The sequence below is a fragment of the Sphaeramia orbicularis genome, chromosome 11, assembly GCF_902148855.1.
Source record: "Sphaeramia orbicularis chromosome 11, fSphaOr1.1, whole genome shotgun sequence".
NCBI lineage: Eukaryota > Metazoa > Chordata > Actinopteri > Kurtiformes > Apogonidae > Sphaeramia > Sphaeramia orbicularis.
In genome coordinates this window covers 47196007-47222052 of record NC_043967.1, presented here as the reverse complement: position 1 = coordinate 47222052, position 26046 = coordinate 47196007, and the positions used below count along the sequence as shown (strand labels likewise).

Sequence of the window (26046 nt, the reverse complement as noted above, 5' to 3'; positions counted from 1 at the left end):
GGAATGAGTGGAAAGAGAAGAGAGAAAAGAAAAGGACAGAGAAAGAGCAACAGACGACACAGTCAGACACTGGGCAGGTTGGAGGCCAATGGCTTCCTATCAGGAACATGGAGGCTCAGAACCTGAAATACCTGCAGAAAGGAGCAGGGGTAAAGAGGGAGAAATACTGGAAATGGTCATTTTGGTTTTGAGGTCTGTACCAAACAAACAAACATAAAATGTTCTTTTAAGTCTGGAAAATGTGATCTGTTGGCCCAGGCATCTCTGTAGCACCACAGTGCTTCATTATTAATGGTGTTTTATGACATATCTAACCATTTATCAAAAATGAGCACATCCTGTGATATGGATATTGCAAATGGCCATATTGCAAATTGGATAGTATTTAAATTAGATGTTCCAACCCCTACTACATATCCTTTTGAGTATCACGGATTACGTTCAGTGTCTGGTCCATAATTTTAAGTAATTTTTTAAAAATCATTTCTTTAAGCTATGAAAATATGTATTTATTGTTTATTTAAAACTCCAACTGTTTCAAATCAACCATTTTACATGATATGCAGCCATAATGTTGTGTTAAAATAAACACATTTCAAGCCTGAGGCCACTACTACACTTGTCATTATCGTCCTTAGTGTTGAGAGCTCTTTCGTGCCCCATCTAGAGTGAACTGAGTGAACCGAGTGCATCTAAATATCAAGAATATTAGATTACATTTTCAAAGTTTCAACACACCACCCTGCAGCCTAAGCATCAGATTCCAGAGTTACAGCGTGATTTCAAAGTAAAGGCATCAGTTCTGTCACTTGTAATACAAGTCGGGTATTTGTAGATTACAAGCTCCTGTTACAACTTTACATTTACTATCACATCCAGGGGTTAAAGTGTCCTAAACAGCTACTGTAAAAACCACTTTCGATGGTCCGTGTTTGAACAAGGTCAGTTGAGCAGATCAATTTACCCATTTAACAGTTTAGCTGTAAATATCAGGCTGACAACCTTCACTTACAATGAAAATGACACGCAGACTCCACATGTCTTTGTATTAACTGTTTATTATGAATTCGGCATTAATCTACAAAAGCGTTTGTGTCAAAAGTGACACATAAATTGGTTTTAAAAGTTCAAGATTCAGATGTTTTCCTCTTATCTTTCACGGAGGCACATGGCAGGTCTTGGATTAATTCTGGCTTTATTTATTCTGAGGTTGCTCTGTTGCCCGTTCGTCTTTGTTTGTGCCATTCTCACATTCAAATATGTGTCTTTGCAGCAGTGAAATGGCTAATGTGCTGTAAAGCGGTTTGTCCTCGAGTCTGCCTTTTTCAGCTTTGTTTGTTTCCTCTCTCCTCACAAGTCTTCACTGCATGAGGCTGCCACCCAGTTTCACAGCGTGAGATGGTGTTGGATGGGTGATGAGATGAGCCTGTCTTGTGCCAAAAGCACAGCTGAAAAGTTAAATTGTGGTTTCATCACACTACACTATATTTTGCCTCATGCTGTCAGCACTCCACATGTTTTTTTGCAATCTTCATAAAATCTGTTGTAAGACTGTTTTTTTTTTTTTTTTTTTTTTGCTTTTCAAAAACAGCATTAACAAATTATTTGAAGTCGGCTTCCGCTCAGAAACTACAGTGTTCTTAAATCACTGAACTTCACTGTGTTGATTCTTTTTTCATGCAAAGTCTGTGTTTCATGGACTTACTGGTAGAATTTGTAACAATTGCGAACTGTTCAGTAACTTTTACATTTATATCATGGAAACCGGAAGAAATCATAGATCATACTCTGATTGACTCTTAAAGGAGAGCAGGAAACAAAAATTAAAAACAAGTAATATTGTTTTTTTGTGTAAAAATCATGTCAGAATCAAATTACTACAATATTACTGGAGGAAACCTGTAAGTGTATGCAATTAAACATCACACAAACTCACTTTTTGACCAGATTTTCTCGTTTATTCTCCCCAGGTCACATTCACAAAACGAAAGTTTGGCTTGATGAAGAAAGCCTACGAACTGAGTGTATTGTGTGACTGTGAAATTGCCCTCATCATTTTCAACCATGCGAACAAGTTGTTCCAGTATGCCAGCACTGACATGGATAAGGTCCTGCTCAAATACACCGAGTACAATGAGCCTCACGAGAGCCGGACCAACGCAGACATCATAGAGGTAAACACATGCTTAGATTTCATACTGTGGAGAAAACAGTTCCTATTTGTTACATTAGATATTAAATTGTTCCTTTTTTTAAATCGCTCAATGAAACTTTTCTTTCATAAACCCAGACAACACAACATATAGGATAATACCAAAGCATAATGGAAAAACATCAGTATAAACTAATATAAATCAGTGTCTTACCAAAAGACGACAATTTCAGTATTTCTACGTGTGGGGTTAGTAATGCGTAGTATTGAAACTTATGTTTTGCAAGCCAAAGATGATTTCATTTTCAGAGTCATTAAGCCAGCAAATGCATTACTACATGAGATTTCTTAGAACGTTTTGAAACCTATTACACCTGCAGCCACAAACCATCTACATCTGTAAAGTCTCAAAGCCTTATTATGAATTATTTGATGTCTGTGTGAGTTTGCATTCCTGTACTTTGACCACAAGTGTGCTACAAATTTCAGTGTCTATTACAAATTAAACAAAACAATATCCAGCCAGTAACAGTGAATCTTTGTGTATATATTGCTCAAAGTGTCCTCATTTCCTAAGACATTTGTTAAATCATCTCAAATTCAGATTGATGGGTCTTAAATATTTTCTAATCAAGTAAAATAATTAAATAATGAATGCATTCCCTCTATTATTGCTCCCTCTGCACTTTTACATCATGTAATGAGTCTGCATTATTAATTGTACAGAAGTTTATAGAAATGACTAAATCAATTTAATATATAATTAATTATTGCCATTTTGCTATCGTTGTATTTACTGTGAGTGACAGTAATTTCACATTTGTTGTGTATTTACATCAGAGGTTTGGTCTGAAATTTAACCTAATATGGTGCTAAAAAGATCTTTAAAAGTGAGCACTGTATATACTTTGTAAAGCAGAGAAAGCTTATTTATATAGTGCATTTCATATACAAAGGCAGTTCAACATGATTTACATAAGAAGCTGAGAAAATCTAGAGACAATACTGACTGTTTTCCTTCTTTACTTGTGTAGACTTTGAGAAAGAAAGGCTTCAATGGTTGTGACAGTCCAGAGCCGGACGGTGAGGACTCGATTGACCAAAGTCCCTTAAATGATGACAAGTACCGCAAGACCACCGAGGACCTGGATGTTCTCTTCAAACGCTACGGAGTAAGTAACCTATAGGTTGAGGTCATCTTCATTGTCCCACAAGAGGAGATTAGTTAGGCAGGAAAAAAAATTCAATACCAAGTGCCATTAAGCACAACTGGACGAGATGAGACATGGAGTCGACAAAGAAATGAGAACCTGAAGGAACAGCTCGGAACTCCTTCTGGAGTGAATGGGCTTGATGGTACAATACAGTGTTAGCCCTGTTAAATGCTCATTTAATCCCTATTTACATGGGACTAGTATTACCTGTGAACCTCAGGTAATTTGTAATAACTGCAGAGGTATTTGGTGAGTTTAATCCCATGCAAATGGACCCTGTCTGTGATTTGTAAAGTAAAAATTCCACTGCAAATGACCAAACCTAATTCAGAGAGCACAGAGATCTTGTGGTAATGTTTGGCCTATGTGAACTGACATTTGTGTAATTTGGTGCGATATGCAACATTTCTTCTTTCCTCCGTTCGTTTATTCAGATGATTTCCTGTTTGAAGAGTGCAGTGGCTGTGATGCTGATGACAAATGAAAGTTTCAAAAGGATGCTTGTGCTGCAATATAATATGGATAATTACTGAAAATGAAGCTCAATCCTTCAGAAAAGCAACATCTCAATATATTTGTCTATCTTTCAACAGTTAGTAGTCTTCATATGAATGCACTCATGAAACACACGAAGGGTTAATTTCCAAATCACTTGAGGTCCACAGGTTATACTAGTCCTGTGTGAGTAAGGTGTTATCGTATAGTGTAGTTCCATTAATGTCATGTAAATACGACTCAATTCCCTTCTTTCCCCTCAGTTCTTGTCTTTGTTAAAAAGTTAATTATCACAGATTTGGCAGTAGTTTGTCTACAGGAAACAGCTCCTGGTGTGAAGTTTCTGTAACTGGTTGTTTCACACTTTTTTTTTCTGGGTTCCTTTGCAGAAGACCAGAAACTTTAATCATCATAGGAGTTAACAGATGGATAAAAGGTTTATAAGTAGTTCTGATGGCGGTTGTATCCTGTTCTGTTTCTTAAGGCAAATTTTACCCAGTGCAAAGGATAATCATTTAATTTAAAAATTTTTTTTTGGTCACGCATCATTCATACATTAGCTGACAATGAAACAAATATCACGACTGTGTGTTAAACAGGTATCACTTCTGACTCATTAGATGTGTTTCCATCCAGATATTTTTCTTGCATAGTGAATTTTAGCTTAAAAAAAACCCAGAGGAAATACACAAAGTTCCTGAAATATGAGAAAAAACATTTACGGTTGGGAGATTTGGTTTGTGTTGATATAAGGTAAAACAAACAAATGCCACATTAGATGGAAACAACAATAAAATAGAACAGTGTAATAAAAGCTCCAAAGCCGAGGTTCAGTCTAAGAGGCAAAAGCTTAAGCTATCTTCAGTTTTTTGGACAGAATGGATGAAATTCTGGGTCAAGGACATGGTTACATCTATGAGGTCAACAATCGATCCTTAGTGGAGGTAGTATGTCATCTTATGAAATACATCTGTCTGGAAAAGTTTCAAACCATGACAATGATGAAGAAGTAACAAACAGAAATGGATCAAAACACATATACGTTTGCATTTTTTTTCCTTTTCTAATTTATGAAAATTGAGTTATAATTTGGGTTACATTTGGATGAAAATGCACCTGTTTTCAAGCTGCTGCACCATTGTCAAAATAATTCAAAATAAATATACTCACATTAATCACTGCTACCCTGTCACTCTAATATTTAAAGCATCATAGAATAATTCCAAGGGTTTATTTAATACTGTTTAGATTGTTTTTTCTTTCCTGTATGCTGTCATTTAAAGTTCTGATAAGATTGTTAAATGGACGCTGAAATTTTATTCCTCACTTATCGAAATATAAAGCATGAAATAATGCTTAACCCATAAAGACCCAAACATCCACTGGTGGCCGATATCAGTTAATGATATAAAAAGTTAAACAGCTTTGATCCACTAATCCTACGAATACATGTAAATAATTGGTGTAAAATGCAGTTTGTCGTCTTTTCATGGTCATCAGATATGACCCATTTGGACCTTCAGAGGCTCCGTAGTGAACATAGACACACCGTCATCTTCAACAACATTGATTCACCAGTAAAACCCGTGGAGTTTAGTAAATGACAGTGGATGGAGACACTTGTTTTATGGTCAGTTAATGATGTATTTCACTGAAAAAGTCACTTTTTCTTCAGTTTTCTCTGTGTCTGGTATAATAACCCTCAAATTTAATTTGAACTATTATGAACATTTACATAATCAGCAAATTAAATATCGAAAAAGATCTGATTTTTACTGAAAAAACTCAAAATATGGAGGATAATATATCAATAAATGGTGAAAAAAAAATTACTTAGGAAAGGTTAAATAGAGAAAAATTTTTTGGGAACGGTCATCAAAGTAGCACTGGGTCTTTATGGGTTAATGCCACTGTTATAATATATTAGTAAGTGGGGGATATAATACTTGCTGCCATCAGAACCAATTGAAAGTCTGGTTGTAACAGAAGCTGAGTGTTGTTGACGGTTGTAGCTAAAGTCTTACGGTCAGTCTTCTCGTTCCACTTTGCAGCAGTCCACAGCTCCACCTCAGACGTTCTCCATGCCGGTCACAGTCCAGGCGTCCAATCAAAGCACACTGCAATTCAGTAACCCTGGCAACGCACTGGTAACTACCTCCTATGTAACATCATCAACGCTTACGGATACCCACCTCCTGTCACCACAGCAACCGGCTCTTCAGAGAAACACGGTGTCTCCTGGGTTGCCACAGCGACCAGCCAGTGCAGGTGAGTGTGATGTCGTCTGTAGGCTAATGCAGAACAGGCAGTAAACCTCAGAGATATTTCTGACATGCCACAGAATCATCTCATAGCAGTCAGAAATGTGGCTCTTTTCACTGAGTCATTTTTGTGCTTCTTCTTAAAATACATCTCCTCTCACTGGAAGGATTTTGAGGTTTTCTACGTTGTGTAATCAGTGGTTACTCACCGTTAAAAAACACAGACTTTTAGTAGACACTGTATGTAGCTCCTTATCATTATGTGTAATGAGCCACCTCATTCCCCGAGGGAACAGAGCACATTCCTCTGCTCTGGACTAATCTGCAGAGTGTGACATTTGCTGCACTCCTCTTCTACTAAAAACTTAAGTTGTTTTAGCTTCAAATTACTGCTGCTTATAGCTCATGACCCAAATACTAATCACTGTGGTGCAAATTACCCTCAAATTTAGATTACTACGGATTTCCTTTGTGGAAGAATGAAGAAATTGTTCTTTGAAGCGCTGTGTAGTGAAAAGGGTTTGGGAGCAGCATGTAACATGTAGCAACATTATGTAATTAAATTACAAAATAAAAGCAGTTGTCAGTTTCTGAGGGGGAAAATGTACATCTAAATTGCAGTTACCAATCAAATGGTCATTTTGCCTTTCAGTTCTGGAAATTCAACATTTGCTTTTGAAATCATTAAACATTTAGAAAAGTAGTGCACATTGTTAGCTTCAGTATATATATATTTTTAGTACCTTTTCAATTGGTTCTTTTTAGTATTGATTTTCCAAACTCTCAGCATTAGAGGGAAGTCTCATATGAGAACACAATTAGGACCAAAACTACCAACGAATCCACACTACGTATCCAGAGACTGTATCACTCACTGAATACAGTATACTGTTTACACACATCTGCATTATGGCATCATCAAGTTTTCTTCAAAATAAAACTCATAGATGCTTATTTTGACAATCAGTCAAAAAAACACTTATATAATCTTCACATGCTGCATCAGCTGATAGTTTACATTATAGCTCTGTTAGCTTAGCTCTGTTTTTTGCCAGAAAACAGCCACAGTAAAACCACACATGCCCTCTGTTTTCTGTATTGTCTGTAACTGAACTAAAGATCTGTGTGGAATTGAACAAATAAGGTCAGAACTGTCACAGTTTAGTCTGAACTGGAACTGGATCAACAAACAGCAACTTAGCAAAGGTAACAACATCCCATAATAACTTTATACCTTCATAAGTCTCAGAATCAAACTCACCCATGTAGAAGAAATGCTGACATTTCAGCATCAAACTCCATTCCATTCTTTTAATTTCCTCTTTTAAATCCTCATTTTCTTTTTCTTAATAGGTGCTCTTCTTGGAGGAGACCTGAATAATTCAAATGGAGGATGCCCAAGTCCAGTCCGTAAGTACCTCTCGTCTCATTCCTTATAACTTGTGCTGTCTTTCTTACTCGTCTATTTCATGCCTCCTGTGTTGTTGTTGTCTGGCCTTGTATGTTTCATTATTTCCCCCAAATTGTCTCCTCTCCTCTGCACCTTCTGTTATGCTTCAGAGGAATCAGGGGAAGCCTTCAGTAAAAACAACAGCAGATATATGAGGGATTCCCAGCACTTTGGAAACTTACATAACTTTGGTCTTTAATTTCTCACCGTATGTTTGCTTTAAAATAACTGTTGTGGCATACGTTGAAGAGTCAGTGGAAAAAAAAAAAAGCCCTTTCAAGTCTTTTAACTCAACACATATACTAAGTATTATTTGTAGGGATGTAGAAGATTTAGAGGATGTAGAGGGCTTTACAAGGAGACATTTCTTAAGAATGCATCAAAAGGAATAAATTAAACTCGACACTTTCTTCCAGTAATCACACAAAAGGATTTTGGCAGTGTCTATTTAAATCTCATTACAGAGGATTTTTTTTCTTTACATCACTCTTTACACAGACCTTTATTCTGTCAACTATGACATACCTTTAAATTGGAGACTCTCAGAATAGTCTTACAGGCAAAGACAGCTTCAGGGGATTATTTTAGTGCACATTCTCCACTTCCCGCTGTCTTCATTCACCTGTAAGATTTTCTCTATTGATTTCCATCCTTTCGCACCTCTGTTTCCCTGTAGCTAATGGATACACCAGTGCCAGGGCCTCCCCAGGCCTCCTCACCGTCTCCAACGGCAACAGTCTGGGGAAAGTAGTTCCGGCCAAGTCTCCACCCCCACCTCCCAGCCCCCAGATGGTCAACAGCCGCAAGCCAGACCTCCGAGTCATCACCTCGCAGGGTGGGAAGAGCCTCATGCAGATGGTGAGCTTAACAGAATCGAACCTGAGCTGTCCAGGTCCGATCAGTTAACATTTTTACTTAATGCAGTCAAATAATATTCGTACGATGAGTTACTATGTTTACTGAGCAACAGACAACCTCAACTGATATGAAAAACCAAAAAATACTGATTTATCAGTTCGAAATGAAAGTCAAGAACAAGAACAAACACTGGCAGAGGCATCTGCCATCATTTTGTGTTTTTAATGAAGACCTGGAGTGTTTCTGCTCAACACTTGAGGCCTGGTATCTCAATGTTTATTTTGGCAAAGATAGTGAAGTTTTACAGGGTGTCTGCAGGTTCTTAAAATGCCTTAAATTTAAAATGATAAATATGAGGCTTTAAAGGTCATTAAATAGCCTTAAGTGTGAATTTATTAATAAACATTTGAAATAATTTCATGTCAATCATGGGATCAGGTTCGTCTTTGTTAAATTCCACGTATTTGGCAAATTTTAACACCTCCTGAACCTAATACTGTGTTTTTACTTTATTCGTGTTATTTACCTGTTGACAGAATCTAGATAATCAACCTTGAGCTTTTGGAAATAATTATTTTTTCACCGTGATGAAGTTATGAAGGCAACATTTGCTATCAATGTTTTGAGTAAAGAATCTGGAAAAAGACACAGGTTTAATACAGAAATAGAATGGATAACAGGTCACATATAAATTAAAAACTTCTGATATTGAATAACAGTCTAGAAGTAATGAATGTTCCAAGAACAGAAAACGAAAAGGTCGTGTTGATGTGCTGTGGTATTGAAATGCTGTGGAAAACCATAGGTGGTTTAAGAATTATTTCCAAAGCTACATGTCATAATCACATACTTACCTTGATATTTACCTGCAGTGCTTCGATAATATAATAATTTTGTTAACAATGACCTTGAAAAGCATGAAATTAAGATGTCTGATACTTGTTGACACCCTGGTTGTGATGAATCAGCCGGTTCCCACTGACATCTGAAATACTGATGTGATTTCTCATACACTTAGCACCCACATTAAATAACACTATGTTTAAAGGTCTATAGAAACAGTAAATACCACAAAATGAACTACAGTCCAAAGGTACAGATGCTGAATGGCTCCAAAGATGTATCATGAGACTAAAAATGAAGAGAGAAGAGCTGTCGAATAGTTTTAATTATTCACATTCATTCAATCTAATGAAGAGGAAGAGCCATTTATTGGTATTGAATCAAATATGAATAAAAACTACACAGGGCAGATTTGACATGCATAAGTAAAATATACAAAGCCTGTTACTAATGAAATATCCAAAGACATTACTGATAATGTCTGTGTTAGCAGAAGGGAAGTTCAGCGAGATGGCGACATTAAAGAATTGCTCAGAAATAGGGTTGAAAAATTACAAATATCTGTTCATTTCCTTCAGCTGTTGGAGACCATGAATATGCAGAATAAATGTGGAAAAAGCTGAGACGTATGCTCTGTCCACCCTAGCACAGATATTTATCTAAACAGATATTTTCCTTCCACAATTTTTAAGACATAATCTGACCACATGACAATGCAAAAACGACTCCAAAGACAAACCACAGTTGCTTTTGTCCAACAGCCTGTGGACACTGTGGACGTAGCAGACGCAGAGGCTTTAATCTGTCATGAAGGTGAAGCAGCAACAGCACATTCAATCATAAACTTAAGTCACATTAGGTACTGGTTGTGGAAGTGTATTGTAGATTTGTCTGTAACGCCGGTCAGGTACTGGTGCTGACCTCGATCTACTGCAGGTCATTTGATTTATACACCTGGATTGAATGTTTCAGGTGCGGCTTCATTACACAAGTACATAATAGACATGAGTAAAATGGGGGTGTGACACCATTCTTTAATGATTTAGATAATCGCTTTGGAACACATTTATAAAACATCTCTGTTTTAGTCTAAAACACCATTTATGTGGATGTGAGGCCCAGTCAGAGAAAAGTATCCGTTTTGTAAAATATCCTCAGTAGTGTGGACAGAGCATTAGACTGACTCCTGATCAGGAAGTCATAGCTATTGGCTTAGAGTCTGGTTTCGACCAACTCTATATGTAAAGCGTCATGAGATAACTTTTGTTATGATTTGGTGCTATATAAATAAAATTTGATTTGATAACTGAAAAATACCAACCAGGATCTCAATGAAGTCTGTGAGTTAGAATGTGTTTATTAAAGCATTTTTAATTATTGTACACGCTGGTATTTTTTGGTTGTGAATAGAGCTGCATGACCAGTCAGTTTCATAAATTTGACTATTAATCAGACACAGTGTTGATGGTTTATAGGTAAAATATGTCAGAGTTTCCTGACTCCACCTCCAAGGTTATTTGGATCTTATATATTAGACAATGTAGATTTTCACCTGATAATAGAATAACTTCAGTTTATTTCACAGTAAAATGATTGAGAATTGAGAAAGCTACTAAATGGTGATTTTTCATGGTTTGTTTTATAATTAGTTAATCTAGAAAATAGCACAAAGATTAATCACTAAAGACAGTAATTGTTACTTCCAGCCCTAGTTGTCACTTATTAACCACAAAATAAAATCTAACCTCTCTTCTTTTGGTCTCATGATAAGTTTTAAGATGTTTGTGGTCATTAAATCAGTTTATTTTTATGTTCGACTCTTGTTGACTGGAGGCGGCCATAGTTGCGTAACTTGTGGTCAACGCTGCTAAGCAAACAAGTGATATTATGGCAAACAAAAGTGAGCTGTGTTATTATTGTTTACACTTTTCATGGCTGTATTTACTTTGAGTAAAGGAATCAGAGTTGTAACCCTTTCTGTTACCACCCTTTGCAGACAGAGGATGAACTGGAATTGGTAAACGAGGTGAATTTCCCCACATCAGTCACTCGCATGAGTCGATGGCTATCGACACATTATTAGCATGGAAACAGTACAAGAGTTGTCATTGTTTTGGTCTTGCTCCACTGACATTTCTCAGGATGGTCTTCAGTTTGTGGTTCCCACGTGACTGCATGTGGATCAGGGCTCATAACTGTGTTGTTCTGGCATTTTTACTCTTACACTCACACTGTTTTGTTTGAGATGTGGTAAGAAAACACTTAGAAGCAGTGATCAGTTCACAGTGTTTTAGGAGAAGTAGGAAGTTGCATTGTCCGTCAGTGATCCTATCGGTTTCTAACAAGCCCCATTGACTTCATCACGATTCCACTGAAAGCATGGGTGTCTTTTCACTTGGCCTCGCGGTGCAAAGCGCTGCAGAGCATGATCCCTGTTCACTGACACGATTCTCATTTTCACCTTCCACCACCAAAATGTTCAGTACAGAGGATTAGAATCTCACTGGCATTACATTAAAGGCACTTCACACAATGGAATATCCATAATTAATAATGACTTTTTTCTGTATAACAGGATATTCTTACTGTATCAGGAACAAAGTCACAGTTTTCTTGAAATATTACAGATGATGTGAAAGAAAACAATAAATCACATAGATTCAAAGCATAAAGGATTATTATAACTCTTGCATACAATTTTCTTGCTTTCCTTATAGTGTGAATTGTCATTATTCTCTAAGATCTCCTTCACATTTAGAGTAAATTAACTCCGATAAAAGATGGTCACAGATAACTCACTCTTAACAACCAAAATGTTAATTACAGGCTTTAAAACCCTAATTGGTATCAGATTAAAGATGTGATTCATTAAAGAACTGATTCATAACCTTACTTTTCAGACATTTAAAAAAATAAGTAATTGTAAGTAGCAGCTTTACCAACACAAATTTTCTCAAAGTTGTTTTAGAAAAATGTAACAAGTATATGACGTAAAAAGACTTTTTTTTTTTAATTGCTATTTACTTTATTATTTATCTACTTCTAAAATGTTGTAATTCTGTCAAATGTCCTTTACATTTATTTATTTAATCTCTTTGGCATTAGATTATACATTTCACTCAATATTCTTAATAATTAATGATTTATCATTATATAGCTTCTCGCACTAATGTTCTTCATGTCACACTTTCTGTTTTGGTTAAGAAAAATTAAAGTAAAAATGGAACAGAATTGTAATAGGAGCTTTATAAATGATAAAACCCCTGAATATTATTGATAGTGTGAAATAAACTGATAAATTAAATTAGCAAACACAGGATTATAAAGCTGAAGTTCAGTTCTTGTTTTTCTTGGAGTGTAAAATGTCATGATTCTCTGAAATCTCCTTTACATTTAAAGTGAATATCGTCAGCGAGGGATGATGGCCGTTGCTCGGTGCTGCCACCGACTTTCACCCTCCTCCCCTTTTTTACAATTCCACTCAAAGTTACAGGCAAGAATCTCATTTTCCAGAGAAGAGTGATTCATTTTCATCACTCTCACCCTGCCGCTCCTCCTCACTTCTTCACAAAGACAGTTAATTGAATCTGGCCCTTCTCCCCGGTCTATCTTCTCTCTCTGTAAATCCAGCCTTACAGTCATAACTCTGGCAGAATGTTTCCTCTAAAAATGATCAGTCTCACAACACAGAAGAGTAATTCCAGACCAGAATGATTGCATCTTTGGCCTTTTGTATGCAGACCTTTAATTTTTCTTTAACAAAAGACCTAAGTTTGCTTCAATCTGTGTGATATAACTCAGCCGAATCAGACACAGAGCATTGTGCTTCGGTTTTTAATATATTTGTGTCTTTCAGCCCAGATGCATAGTAATAAAACCTCATGGTAACCGTTTCATAGATTTAGCAGCTTGTCTGTTGCACCTGTGTAGAAAAAACATTGAATATTTTGTCATTTAAATGGTTGACATTATGTCCATATTCTGAGCTTACAGCAGGTTTGTACCCCCGCTGCCTGAGTTATGGACACATAAAGCATGGTTTATTATTTAGAAGTGACTCGAGCAGCATTTTATAGGGCCTTTACTGACATCCACTGGAGAAACATGAGATGAGCTGCACGTAAATTTAGAATCTATGCACTAACACTAAATATATGAAGACTGGCTCGAGTCTTATAACTGGAAGTGTGTTTGTTTATTCTGAAATAATATTATTCTTGGAAAAGTTTTGTATAAAATGCAGAATCTATTTGTTATTAAAATATATCAGACTAAAAGATAAATGCATTCTGAAAATGGCTGCATAAGTTGGAGCTCTGAATATTATTAAATTGTTGTTCTTTTTTAATGAGTGACTCTTAATGCAAATTTTAGTCAGTGAAAATATATCTTCACAGACTAGACTTTTCACTTTTATTGTCTTTAAGTCCTGAACTTAAGGTTATTAGTTAGCAACACAAAAAACATAAAACTACAATGGTCAATGCAACGCTAATGAAAATTTAATTTGAGGTAAAATCAGCTTTGTTTTCCCATATGTTAAGGCTTCAGTGCACAAGAATTAAATAGATTTGCGGTTCAAATGCACAGATAAACTGACCAAACTGATATTGGTGTTATCTTAAAGACTTAAAACTTAAATAGCAACAAAAACTGAATATACAAACAGAAATTTGCATTAGCATCAGAGTCGATTAAGTTGTATCCGCTCAGAATTTCACCATTGGCGCATCCCTAGTTTGCAGAATTATATTGTAAATCAAAATGACTGTTCATACTTTCTTTCATCTTACTCTTTTCTGCTTCTTTAAACCAGGACTTTTTCCATAATACCAGAAAAATTTTAAATATGGCAAAAAATGTGGACAAAGGAGCGCTTCTTGGAATCAAAAAAGGTGTTTTATTTGAGTCGCTCTTTGGATTGAGATATATTGACTCAGGAAACACAATGAACTCCAAGACATTCTCTTTTAAAAATATTAAAATGCATTTGTAGTCACACCACGGTGAAGTTAGATCCATTAAAAACAACCATAATTTCATCAGGAAGTCAAACAGAGCTAATGAGCTGACCACCATGCTTGCGTTATAAATTCTGCACTTTTGAAAACTAACAAAACTGATATCAAATACCAGAAGAAACATTAATGAAAATTTCTCACCTGTAATAACTTCATACTGGATTAAGTGCCTTTAATGTAAAATGCATCCTAGTCTCACCCTCTAAACATGGAAAGCGTTTTTGATGCATGTCATCAAGAACCTCCCGATAGTAAACCCTCGCCTCTGAGGTTTACTTGTCTCAGCACATCTTTATGAATCCAGCCATGTGCACATCGTCATTACTCCCAGCATGTCAGACTTTAAACTGCCCGTGGAGGTTCAGGACATTCACATAGGAGAGTTGGGTCTTTGTTTTTGCCGTGACTGACTTGTTTTTTGTCCTCTCTGGCAGAACGCTCAGCGGCTGGCAGCTGGAGCCCAGGTGGCACAAACGCTCACCACACCGGTGGTTTCTGTAGCCACACCGAGCCTCCTGGCACAGGGGCTGCCCTTCTCCGCCATGCCGACAGCGTACAACACAGGTGAAACACACACACACCAAGGTTATTATTGTTAACGAAATGACGAAAACTAGAATTGAAAAAACATTGTTGTTAACTGAAATAAATAAAAACTATAATTAAAAGGAAAAACGATAACTAACTGAAACTGTATTGTGTGCGTACAAAACTAAAATATATAAAAATTATGGATAAAATTCCCTTCGTTTTTGTCTTTTGTCAACATTGGATTGATATGGAATCGATTTATTTTGCTCTAACAATTTTAGCTAGTGGCACCGTACAACACTTCGGTCTGTCACTTCTCATCACTTATGGTTTAGAGTGGTGTTCTCGTCCCCACTCTACCTGGAAACATGGAGACTAATGTTGGGAGAAAGCACCAGAGTCCTGTCTGGGATTTATGGGAATATAATGGCGAGGAAGAGAAAAGATTTGACGAAACTAAAATTAATACTGATACTAAACTAAAACTAAGCATTTAGAAAAAAATGAAAACTAATAAAAACTAGCAAACCTGCTCTAAAAACAAATTAAAACTAACTGAATTACAGAAAAAAAAGTCAAAACTAAAAGAAACTAAACTATAATGAAAAATCCAAAACTATTATAACCTTGACTCACACACACACGACATCAGAGGGGGAAAATGTGCATGTAGTTTAGGAAAAAAGATTCTCAATAACACACTGGATTATGTCTATGCAGTGTAAAATGTGTCATGAAGAGTTGAGGTTGGAGGAGTGAAATAAAATGACACAAAAAGCTGACACTGGAAATTTTTGCTAGTATTGTAAAAAATTCACCTGATCAGAATACATGAGTTGGGCTGACTCAACCAACAGAGGGAATTTATATTGAAATGACTTAGAATGCATTAAACCTCAGCTGAGTATTGATGGCAAGAGTCAAAACTATCTCAGAAATGTCAGGTTTTATGCAGTAGATTTGGCATTTGTATTTATCTTGGGTGTTTTTTATGTAAACATATATTATGTTTACATAAAAACACCCAAGATAAAAATGAGCATCAATGACCCCACCCAAACACATGGATCTAACAACTGAAGGAGTCAAAGATCCAAAATTTAGCAAAGTATAGAAATTATAATTACAGAAATTAATTGAATTTATCTGTTCTTATTTGACAAACTGTAATAGAACCAGCTGTGGTACTGAGTATGCTTGCCACTGATAGTTCCTTATTAGCTCTACAAATATTTGGGATGTACATGAATAATTGATTAGTCGATTAGTCAGAACACACACTTTTGACATCCTTTTTACCCCTCAGCCACGAGGTATTGTAAATATTTTGTCGTCTGTCTGTCAGTTCAATGACATAATCGCATTATCTGAAGAACCCATTGACATATCTGCACCAAATTTATACTGTGGATGCATCTTGGCATGGAGCAGAGGCCTATTGAAAATATGTGACCTTGACCTACTTTTTCAAGGTCAAATGGCCTTGTGCAGTTATAGTATCTGAGTATTTTCAAATATAAATATGTATGTGGTAAGTTTTCCACAAAGACAGTCAAATCTAACTTATAGTGCAGTAACTTTCAACAGAATCTTACACTATATTTGGCCGAGGGGTATTAATAAAAGTAAGCAGCATGTTATGTTTTTTTATTTGGAGTGAGCGTGGAGAGATTTATGGAACTAATGTGATGAACTTTATTTCGACCATAAGCAGGAATACATGTAAATGTTGTCGTTGTCTTCTTGGATGCATGATTCAAATGGGATCAGAACATTATTATTACTTTATTTTTTTCCTGGAATAATGTCCCATGGGGCAGAATTTCAGCTCTGTAGTTACACCCACTAAATCAGATGAACTAACAAACCCAAAACCCTCACATCCGTGCATTAGTAATGATAGTTTTGGTCGTAGATGTAACCTGACTTTTTATCCTTCGTCTCCTTCAGAGTACCAGCTGACCAGTGCAGACATCACTGCTTTACACGCTCTGGCTTCACCTGGCGGTTTGTTGCCAACCAGCGTGTCCACATGGCAACAGCAGCAGGCCGTTTCCCAGCAACCGCAACAACAACAGCAGCAGCAAACACAGCAACAGCAGCAACAGCAGCTTAATCTCGCATCGCTCAGCAACTTGGTGTAAGTCTTTTCTTCATTTTCTCACCCGCGCTGCGTTTTTTCTTTAAGCCGTGCTGGGTTTTTTTTTCCGAAACGCTCGGCCATCACTCACGTCCCACTGCAGAGGACGTCGACGTTGGCTGAGGTCTCCAGCAGGCTCGTGTAATAACTCTCAGTAGACTGAAATACTGCTGAAATACTTTACTAATGACCTCCACAGTCAGCTTGCATGACGTCCATACCATAACCTTAAATGCAAGCAATTCACATTTCTTATTTAGTGAATTGATCTCTCACCAGCATCTCACCATCTCAACCTCTTCATAACATCAATCTGAACAATTTTCAGTTTTTATGGAGCACGTGAGCAGTGCTTTTTTTCACAGGGAGGAACAAGTTAAATTACGACACGAGAAAATTATAAGAAAATACAGCCTGGTGACATGACTTAAAAAACATGTTTTAAAGGGTAATTACTGTGCTAAATGAATGCCTTGTCCACTCTAACATGGATATTTTCTTCTTTTGTTTAAAAAAAATTGTTGATATGACCTTAACTTCACAACGAATCTCAGTAGTACAATGAAGAAATGAGTTCAAACCCTCTGGCAAACCACGATTTCTGTTGGACTTTAACCCTCAAAGACTTCAGCCACGAACGACCAAAAACATCTACTGATATGAAATGTTTAACAACTTCTGAACCGCTAATCCTATCAGTACAGTTAAATAATTCAGATAAAATGTCGTTTCTCAGCTTTTCATCATCAGATATGACCCATTTGGACGTTCAGAGGCTCCACAGTGAATGTGGAAACACCATCATCTTCTGCAACACTGATTCAACACTAAAACCCATGTAGTTTGACAAATGACAGCGGCTGTAGATGCTTGTTTATGTTCAGTTAATGATATATTTTACTGAAAAAACTCACTTTTTCCTTCAGTTTTCTCTGTTCTGATAAAATAACCTTTGAATTGACTCTGAGCTTTTATGAAAATCTACACAATCAGTAAATTAAATGTAGAAAAATACCTTATTTTCACTGAAATATGCAAAATATAGAGGATAGTATTATAATAAATGGTGATAAATCACTTAAGTCCACAAAAATAGTTGTATGTCTTAAAGGATTAAGTTCCATGTAATGTGGAACTGGTTCCGGTTTGGTTGCATTACAAATAACCTGTTCTAGCGTTTGTATCAGTGTCCTCAGAGACATTAAATCTAGGAACAAAGCCGTGTAAAACAAACCGACTGAAAGGGATTAATAATCAATGTTACACCGGAGTGAGAACAGGATTGTAGTTGTGATTAAAGGTGAGAACTTGTAGTGTTTTGTTTGTGGTTGGGGTTTGGTACCATGAGCACCAGATCCTTGAAGTGTGTTCTCTCCTCTCGTCCACAGCATGTGGGGCGTGGACAAACAGAGCAGCGAGCTGTCTAGCCAGGTGTCCAGTCTGGCTGCCAATCTGAGGTGAACAGCCACTAGTGTGTGCGTGTGTGAAATGTCATGACCTTGTCTGCAGGGGGGGTTGTCGTACTTAAGCTATGACTTAAGTACACCTCGAGTACTGCTGAAGAGTACTCGGTGTTAGTTCAAGTAGCTTCTCGTCTATTATGTTTGATTGGATTCATGTAAAACTACTTCACTGAAGCTGCTGGGGTAAAACGTAGTTCACTTAACACAGCAAATATAAGAAACACACTTAAACATTTTAACTCAGCTGTGGGTTTCACTTTGTATGCAATCAGATGGATCACTATAAAAAATAATGAGGAAGAATATAAGTAACTGAAGCAAAAGAGTCAAACACATTATGTATAATTGTGTCCTCTTTGTTGTCATTGATCAGATTTTTGGTCTCACTTCCAACTTTTTTTTTTTTTCTTTTTTTTTTCGCTTTGACGCAAACTTCTAGGCCAATATCAGCCTTAATGCCCAACATTAGATAAGATGTTAAACCAATGGCATGATTTTAAAAAAAAATTTGTTCTCATTCAAAGTTATTGTGATAAAAGGCTGAAAATATATTTAAAATCATGCAGCTTTTTTATATAAAGAAGATTAACTTGTTTTCCTGGCACAAAAGGGGGAATAAATATCAACACAAACCACTAAATGAACAAAAAATAACATCAATATTGGCTTCGATTACCTCTTGGCCAATATTAGCCTTAATCATTGACATTAGGTAAGATGTTACACTGATGGCATGATTGTTTTTACAGTTAAATTTGCCCTCATTCAAAGTTATTGTGATAAAAGGCTGAAAATATATTTAAAATAGTGCAGCTTTTTTATATAAAGAAAATTAACTTGTTTTCCTGGCATAAAAGGGGGAATAAATATCAGCACAAACCACTAAATAAACAGAAAATAACATCAATATTGGCTTTGATTTGCGGTTAAATTAACATTTAGTATCATTGTCAGCTCCAGAATTTCTGAATGATGTCATTCTCTACATTTTTTTAAATTCCCAAATTTAGTTTTTGGTGTACGGGGACAAGCTAAACTTATATTAATTGGACCATTACACCAATAACATTTTTACAAGAAATATATTTGACATCAGAGATGACTTCTTTTGCTCCAGTTTTGTTGAATTCTTTTAAGGACGCACATCTGATTCCATACAGTTGTTTAAGTTTTAAATGCAAGTATCCATGTGTTAATTTGTTATAAATGTTCACTAATAAATACTGAGGACTGTCCTTTTCACAACTATACCACACATCTCTGTATTTTTTTCTTCAAAATGGAAAAAAATACAGAATTAAAAGCGCAAATGATAAAATGAAACAAAAAGGCGAAATATCAACTTAAATCCGATACCTGCAGATATAACACCACAAATAATGCTTCTTATTTCTGTCCTGTTACTTAAACACTGCTACACTTTTCTGTTGCTTGTGTTTTATATCTTCAATCTGCTGAGATTAAAAACAGAGGTCGTCACTGACATGTTTATGTATCGTATCCACACTTCTCTGCATGTTTATCCTAAAAATCCTCCTAACAAACATTGTGGTAAATATGTAGCATCCTGTTATTTCTGTGTAAACGCTTGTTAAAACTCAGAAAACTAGATTCTTGTCTGGTTTTTAAGTCACCAGTTCAGGGTTGTGAGGTTTTTGATGCTAAGACAGAACATTATTGCTGTTGTTGATGAAATCCTGCTCGCAATAATGTTCCAGACTTTCTCCACACATGCCTTCTTCTAATCCACCTCTTTCCTTTGGTTTGGGCTCCAACGTTTTGTTTTCTCCCCACAGTGTTGGCTCTCCGTCCAACCTGCTCTTGGGTAGAGATGAGTGGTTGGGCCGGTACTGTATCACATTTCCTTTTTCCTGTGTGTCTGTGTGCTTTTGGCTGCCCCCCCCCCTTTCCCTCCCTCCCCCTCCTCCTCCTCCTCCTCCTCCTCCTCCTCCAAGCATGTCTGGTGCCGTCTGCAGTCAAACAGGAAAGAGACATAGTTCCGGTTTCCACCATGTTCTCTAACCCGAGAAGATTTTCTTTTGGTTCGTTGTCGTCTCCTCACGTCACAGCCGACTCATTACGATCCACCCCGTCACTACACGCATCATTTCATGCTTCCCGGGCTGTTCTGTGGATTTATTGGGAGCAGTGGCGTTGTTACTTCTGCTTTGAAAAGGCTCGGCGTTGATTGGAATATTACAGAGTGTGGCTTTTCCCTGTTGGTGCTGTGCCTCGTAATGTGGTTTTTGTCTTTCGCGAGTGCTCCTCCAGTCTTTGACATAATTTAATCACACGTCTAACCATTTGTCTGACCTCTTTTTTTTTTTTCTTTATTCTGTCCCTTATCTTCCATTTTCTTCCTGCCTCTGTCCTCTTTGACCCCGTTCCCAGGCCTGTGACCCATATCTCTCAAGGCGCCATGTTGACCGTCAACACAAACTCGAGCGTGAGCATCAAATCGGAGCCAGTGTCGCCCGGCCGGGACCGCAGTACCCCTTGCCCTCCTCCCTCATCCACCACACCATCCTCGACCTCAGGAGGCGCCATCCTTACCGCTCCGCCGCAGTACCCGGGCTCTCTGCTGTGTCTGGAGCCGCCCACCGGCCGCTCGCCCGCCGACAGCGTCAGCAGCAACGCCAGCTCCTTTGAAGGAAGCGACCGTGATGACTCCGGTGCGGCCGGCGGCGGAGGCGGAGTCACCACGGCCGGCGCCGCAGGAGGCGTCAATCCAGCGAACCGGTCCGTGCCGCCTGACTTTAGCCCCTCGGCCGAGCTCCTCAGGGCGTCGAACGAACCAGAGCAGGAGGGAGGCAACATCAAACGCATGAGACTGGAACCCTGGGTCACATAGAGGCAGCGGTCGGACGCCTCTGCAGCCCCCCAGTGAAGATTTGGTGACACTTAAACACCCACAACACACCCACACTCATCCCTGAATCCCCACTGCCATGTGACACTATCACCACACATCTGCCTCTGTCCACAGTTATACAACCGTCTACTCAGCTGCATCACCCAGACTTAGGCTTTGCCAAAACACACAAAACATGAAAAAAAAATAAAAAACAAAAATCCTTTGGGGATCATGCTCGGAGTGAGGGAGGATGGTTTAATACTCAGCTGGATATTTTGTCCCAGGTAGGCCCTTAAACAGAGGGACAGTAGATTTTTAACGCCTTTAGCTTGAATGGACTCCCGTATAGATACTTCTTTTAGTCGAAATAAGGTGTTAAACCTTTTTTGCAATTTGACAAAACCATATAAACATTTCTATGACATGGTTTCTTCATCATTTTCATGTATTTACATCAAGCTCTGCTGCGTTGACATGAGCGGTGGCAGCATAGTTGAACTCTGACTCGCCTCTTCTCTTTACAACCTCACATCATTTGGGATGTGTGCTGTCCATCCTCCATAAGTCACTTCCAAACGGCACTTTTGGAAATGCCTTTATCCGGATGGGTTTGGGGACTGAGTATTTATTTGGCACTGAGCGAAGACTTCAGCAGGGTCGTTTAGAAAAGGATCGTTCACCACAAACTGATATTTCGTGCTGCCACATTTACCACCCTCGAGCACCCAGCAGCTGTGGAGCCGAGCACCTTGCCAGAGTGCCAATATCAACCTCAAAAAAAAAAAAAAAAAACAGAAAACCAGAAAAAAAATATGCCAAATGCCTCTCGCACACGGTGCAGGGACACTGACAAATTATCACTCGCACTGTCACGGAAATGACTAGGACTAGTTTATGGAACTGTCGACGCTTTTCAGGCTTTGGGCTCATCACTCTGTCCTCAGACCGGGTGCTCCTCCCGTCCCGTCACCTCCTCTGGAACTCGGATGGAAACTGTCGCACCAGAAAAATCCAGCCGATCCCTCAGATTATTACCAGGAGTAGATGCCATCCAGTTAATAAACGCGTAGTATGAGGTTTTGAGCCTCGGTGGCTTTTTTGGTAGGCGAGTATTTGGTTCTTTCAGTCCAAGTGTTCTTTATCTGTTGGTATTTTAAAATCTGTTTTGAAGGTCCATTAGTTGTCCAGAAGTAGGACTTTGTATAAAATCACTCCTTATACAAAAGCTTTGATGTCCTCTTTAGCTCTCTCTAGCTCTCCTTTAGCTCTTTGCTGTGTTTCAAAAAGTGAAAGGAAAAGACGTTTTCTATATTTCTACCGCTTCAGTTCAGCGACAAAGTAAAAATGGCTTTTCAGCTTCAATGACGTGTATGTACATATGAATATATTTGCATAGACTTTGCTAGGTATCCCTAAAAACAAGCAATGTGTTGATTCTCAGTGGAACTGTTTGCATATATGAGTGTGAATTTGATATGTTTCGAACTATGGTGCAGGGGTTAACGCCACACTTTGTCGTGGTGGTGGATCGGACTTGTTTCAGTAAACCTATTTTATGCTAGTGTTGATGGTGTGTGCACTCTCTTCTCTCTCTCTCTCTCTCTTTCACAGAGGCCTGCTTGGTTGTGGTGTCATCATATTCTCTTTGCCACACATTTCTAAACCCACGGTCGAAGTAAAGTTGTCCATAAACACATGAACATGAAACCATTACGACACTGCCACTCACTTATAGCGTAGTTAAGAGATTAAGACACTTCATTTTTTCAGATTCATGTAAAGACTCTTCCACATTAAGCACACACACACTTACTGATTATGCCTTTCACTTTGAAATTAAGTCAAGAAATTGGCTACTAAGTGCTGTGTCGTTTGTTTTTTAGTACACAAGTTTTGTCATGACCATTTCATGTGTGTATGCGTATATGTACACGAGTCGTTTATAGTCAAAAAATAGACGTTTTCTCCCAGTTGCTAGACTTTTTTTTTCCTCCTTTAGACGATGCTCAAAGTGCAGACTGTTGAGGCTATTTTCAGTCCTACATGGTTAAATCTGTGTAGGTGAAGTCGAGGAAGTGGATACAGTGCAAAAAAAAACAAAAACAAGAAAAGACGTTAGCTTTACAGCCCACAGAGTGAAACCCAGGTTTGACTTTGACTCCGTGGGTTTTTGCGGCGAGCGACTTTTAGACGTTTCCTCTCTTTGCTGAGGCCCGGTGATGTTTTCCATGATCCGGTCACTTTTCCGTCCCTGATTTGATGGCGTCAAGGGTAGTTTAATTTTTCTTTCTCACTCTTAATCATTTGTTCTTTCATCATCAGCCCTGTTGAACTGTTAAACATGAGGTATTTTCACTGAACTCGCGCTGGATTGTTGAAGATTTCACTGATGAGCAGCAGCAGCAGCCGCCTTCAGGCAGAGCTAATGATTTCTTACCACTGAGTCATCTCCATTTTTACAAAAATATAATTTCCATGGAAACCGTTTGTGGGCGCTGATGGTTGACTGAAATGTGACACCACACCGATTGGTTTTAGCATCCTGCAGCGAGCAGGTTTGTTTGTGTACAAAGGTTCTCTGTCCAATCTAGCAGTGTAGTCACAAGACAATCTATATGAGAAATGAAAACCTGCACCCCTGTTACTCGTTGTGTACAATGTTTTTTAGAATCTCACTATTTTTGGATTAAGTTGTGCTGGTGACAGTTCCATTGTCTATTATTATAATGATATTATTATGGAGCTTTTATTTTATTGCTTTTTTGTGTAGGATAGCCAACTGTTTTTTTCCTTCTTCTTTTATCTTTCTTATCATAAACATATAGTACTGGTTTCCTTTTTTCAAACAACTTGCTGAAAATTGCACGATCAGTTATTGTGGTATTAGCAAATGCAATGAAGGAAATACCAGTTAAATGCTGCAGTTTTAATTAAGATATAGAATATATTTATAAAAACGGGAAACAACTGAAAATTAGTAATTCATAAAATTTGAAACATGTAAATGCATGGGATGCAGGTAACAAAACGTATGTTACGTACAGTAATGATAAAGGACATGCATCACAAATGAGTTTGAACACAACTCAGAATAATGTAGCATATGAAATACTAAAGATGAAATTTATAGCTAATATATTGTGTTGAGCTAGTCTGCTTTGGGTTTTTGTTGTAAAGAAAATATTCTTTTTGTTGTTTTTTTGAGAATGATATACAGTTTGTGTATATTTTCATATACAAAGTATGCACTGATATGTTATTGAAATTCTATACCGCTTTTACAAAAAAGTGTTTGTTGTACCAAAGTATCCAAGTCCCTTGAAACCTTATCCTTTTTGCGTATGTTTTACCGTATTTTATATATTAAATAGACAAACTGAGTGAAACAAATTTGGATCTGTGTGTTATTTTTCTGAGTTCTTACATTTGTACATCGGACCCACACGAGAAGCAGAAAATCAGCTTAAATCCACTCAACGAACGCTTCAGACGCGCTTTAGATTAGTTCTTCCTGTGCATCGTCTGTTTTTCTCTCATTGTCACAAACACGCTGAAGCTTCAGTTCACACTTTCAGCGATAATGAGACGCTAAATTTAGCCGATTTGTTGAGACCTCTGAAGTAAGCAGCAACAGTCTGAGTGAGAAAACACTGAGATTGAACAAGTTAACTATTGCAATGAAAATCTCCTCCTCTGTCAGAGAGCTTAATTACTTTACACAGTTTATCCTGCATTCTTCATTTTAATGCTGCTTGATAAAACTCTGGGCACTGATGGGTATAATGTTGTGATTCTTTCAGAGTAAAAGTAATTATATAAACAAGGAAAAATACTTAATACTCCTGTTTTCAAACTCTTCACTAGAATACATCATTATGAGCAGCAGGTAAATGTCCTTTAAGTAAATTACTGAGTGTTTTTATTTTTAACTGCTTTGTGTTGCAGCTCTTTGTTTTTCTTGTATCGTAAACAGGTCTGTCTGAGTCACATACATGTAAAAAAAAACAAAAAACTGAGCCCACAGGGAAATGAAGTTAATATGCAACCAATTATAACACGATTTCTTAATTAACACGGTCAGACATTAGCTTTAATTTTACTGTGAAATTAGGGTTGAAGACAAAAGGCCACAAAAGCTGGATATTTAGCATTATGTCATTTTTTTCTTCAGTTTTCTGATATAATCTTTAAATTTAGGCTGAGCTTTAATGAACATGTACATGATCAGTGACTTAATGTTTAGAACAGGGGCGTGAAACTCATTTTAGTTCAGGGGCCACATTCAGCTAAATTTGATTTGCAGTGGGCCGAACCAGTACAATAACATAATAATATATAAATAATGTCGACTCCAAACTTTCCTCTATGTTTTAGAGTGAAAAAAGTAAAATTACATTATGAAAAAGTTTACATCTACAAACTATCCTTTCAAACATTGTCAATAACATGAACAAACTGAAAAAATAAGTGTTATTTTAACAAAATCATGTTTCAGTTTATCATTTACAAATCTACATTATTTATAACTTACAGATCACAGTGGATCTACAGATACACAAAACATTTAATAACAGGTGGAATATTGTTAAAATTGCACTGAAGACATTTCAGGTTATTCACACTTTTTGTGAAATTATACTTTGTAAATATATGAAAATATTTACATTTACAAAGAGAAAAAATTGGAATTATGAGTATTTATAAGTTATTGGGTTGTATTTTACTGATCTGACCCATTTGAGATTGAATTGGTTCAACTGTGGA

The 26046-nt window shown here is 37.3% G+C and overlaps 1 protein-coding gene across 7 annotated transcripts in view; it reads left to right on the top strand.

Moving 5' to 3' along the window:
* Nucleotides 1–24669, top strand: part of LOC115427930 (myocyte-specific enhancer factor 2D homolog) — a 39241-nt gene extending 14572 nt beyond the window's left edge. For 2 of the 7 annotated variants that reach the window (XM_030146665.1, XM_030146666.1), the window contains exons 3-13: nt 1971–2174; nt 3187–3324; nt 5913–6129; nt 7476–7532; nt 8249–8430; nt 11270–11299; nt 14729–14858; nt 16776–16965; nt 18354–18422; nt 20225–20275; nt 20820–24669. In XM_030146665.1, the coding sequence (XP_030002525.1) occupies nt 1971–2174; nt 3187–3324; nt 5913–6129; nt 7476–7532; nt 8249–8430; nt 11270–11299; nt 14729–14858; nt 16776–16965; nt 18354–18422; nt 20225–20275; nt 20820–21279 (1728 nt within the window). In that variant the 3' untranslated portion in view covers nt 21280–24669. The other 5 variants (XM_030146672.1, XM_030146667.1, XM_030146668.1 and 2 more) reach the window with 5 other exon arrangements.
* The last annotated feature ends 1377 nt before the right edge of the window (nt 24670–26046 follow it).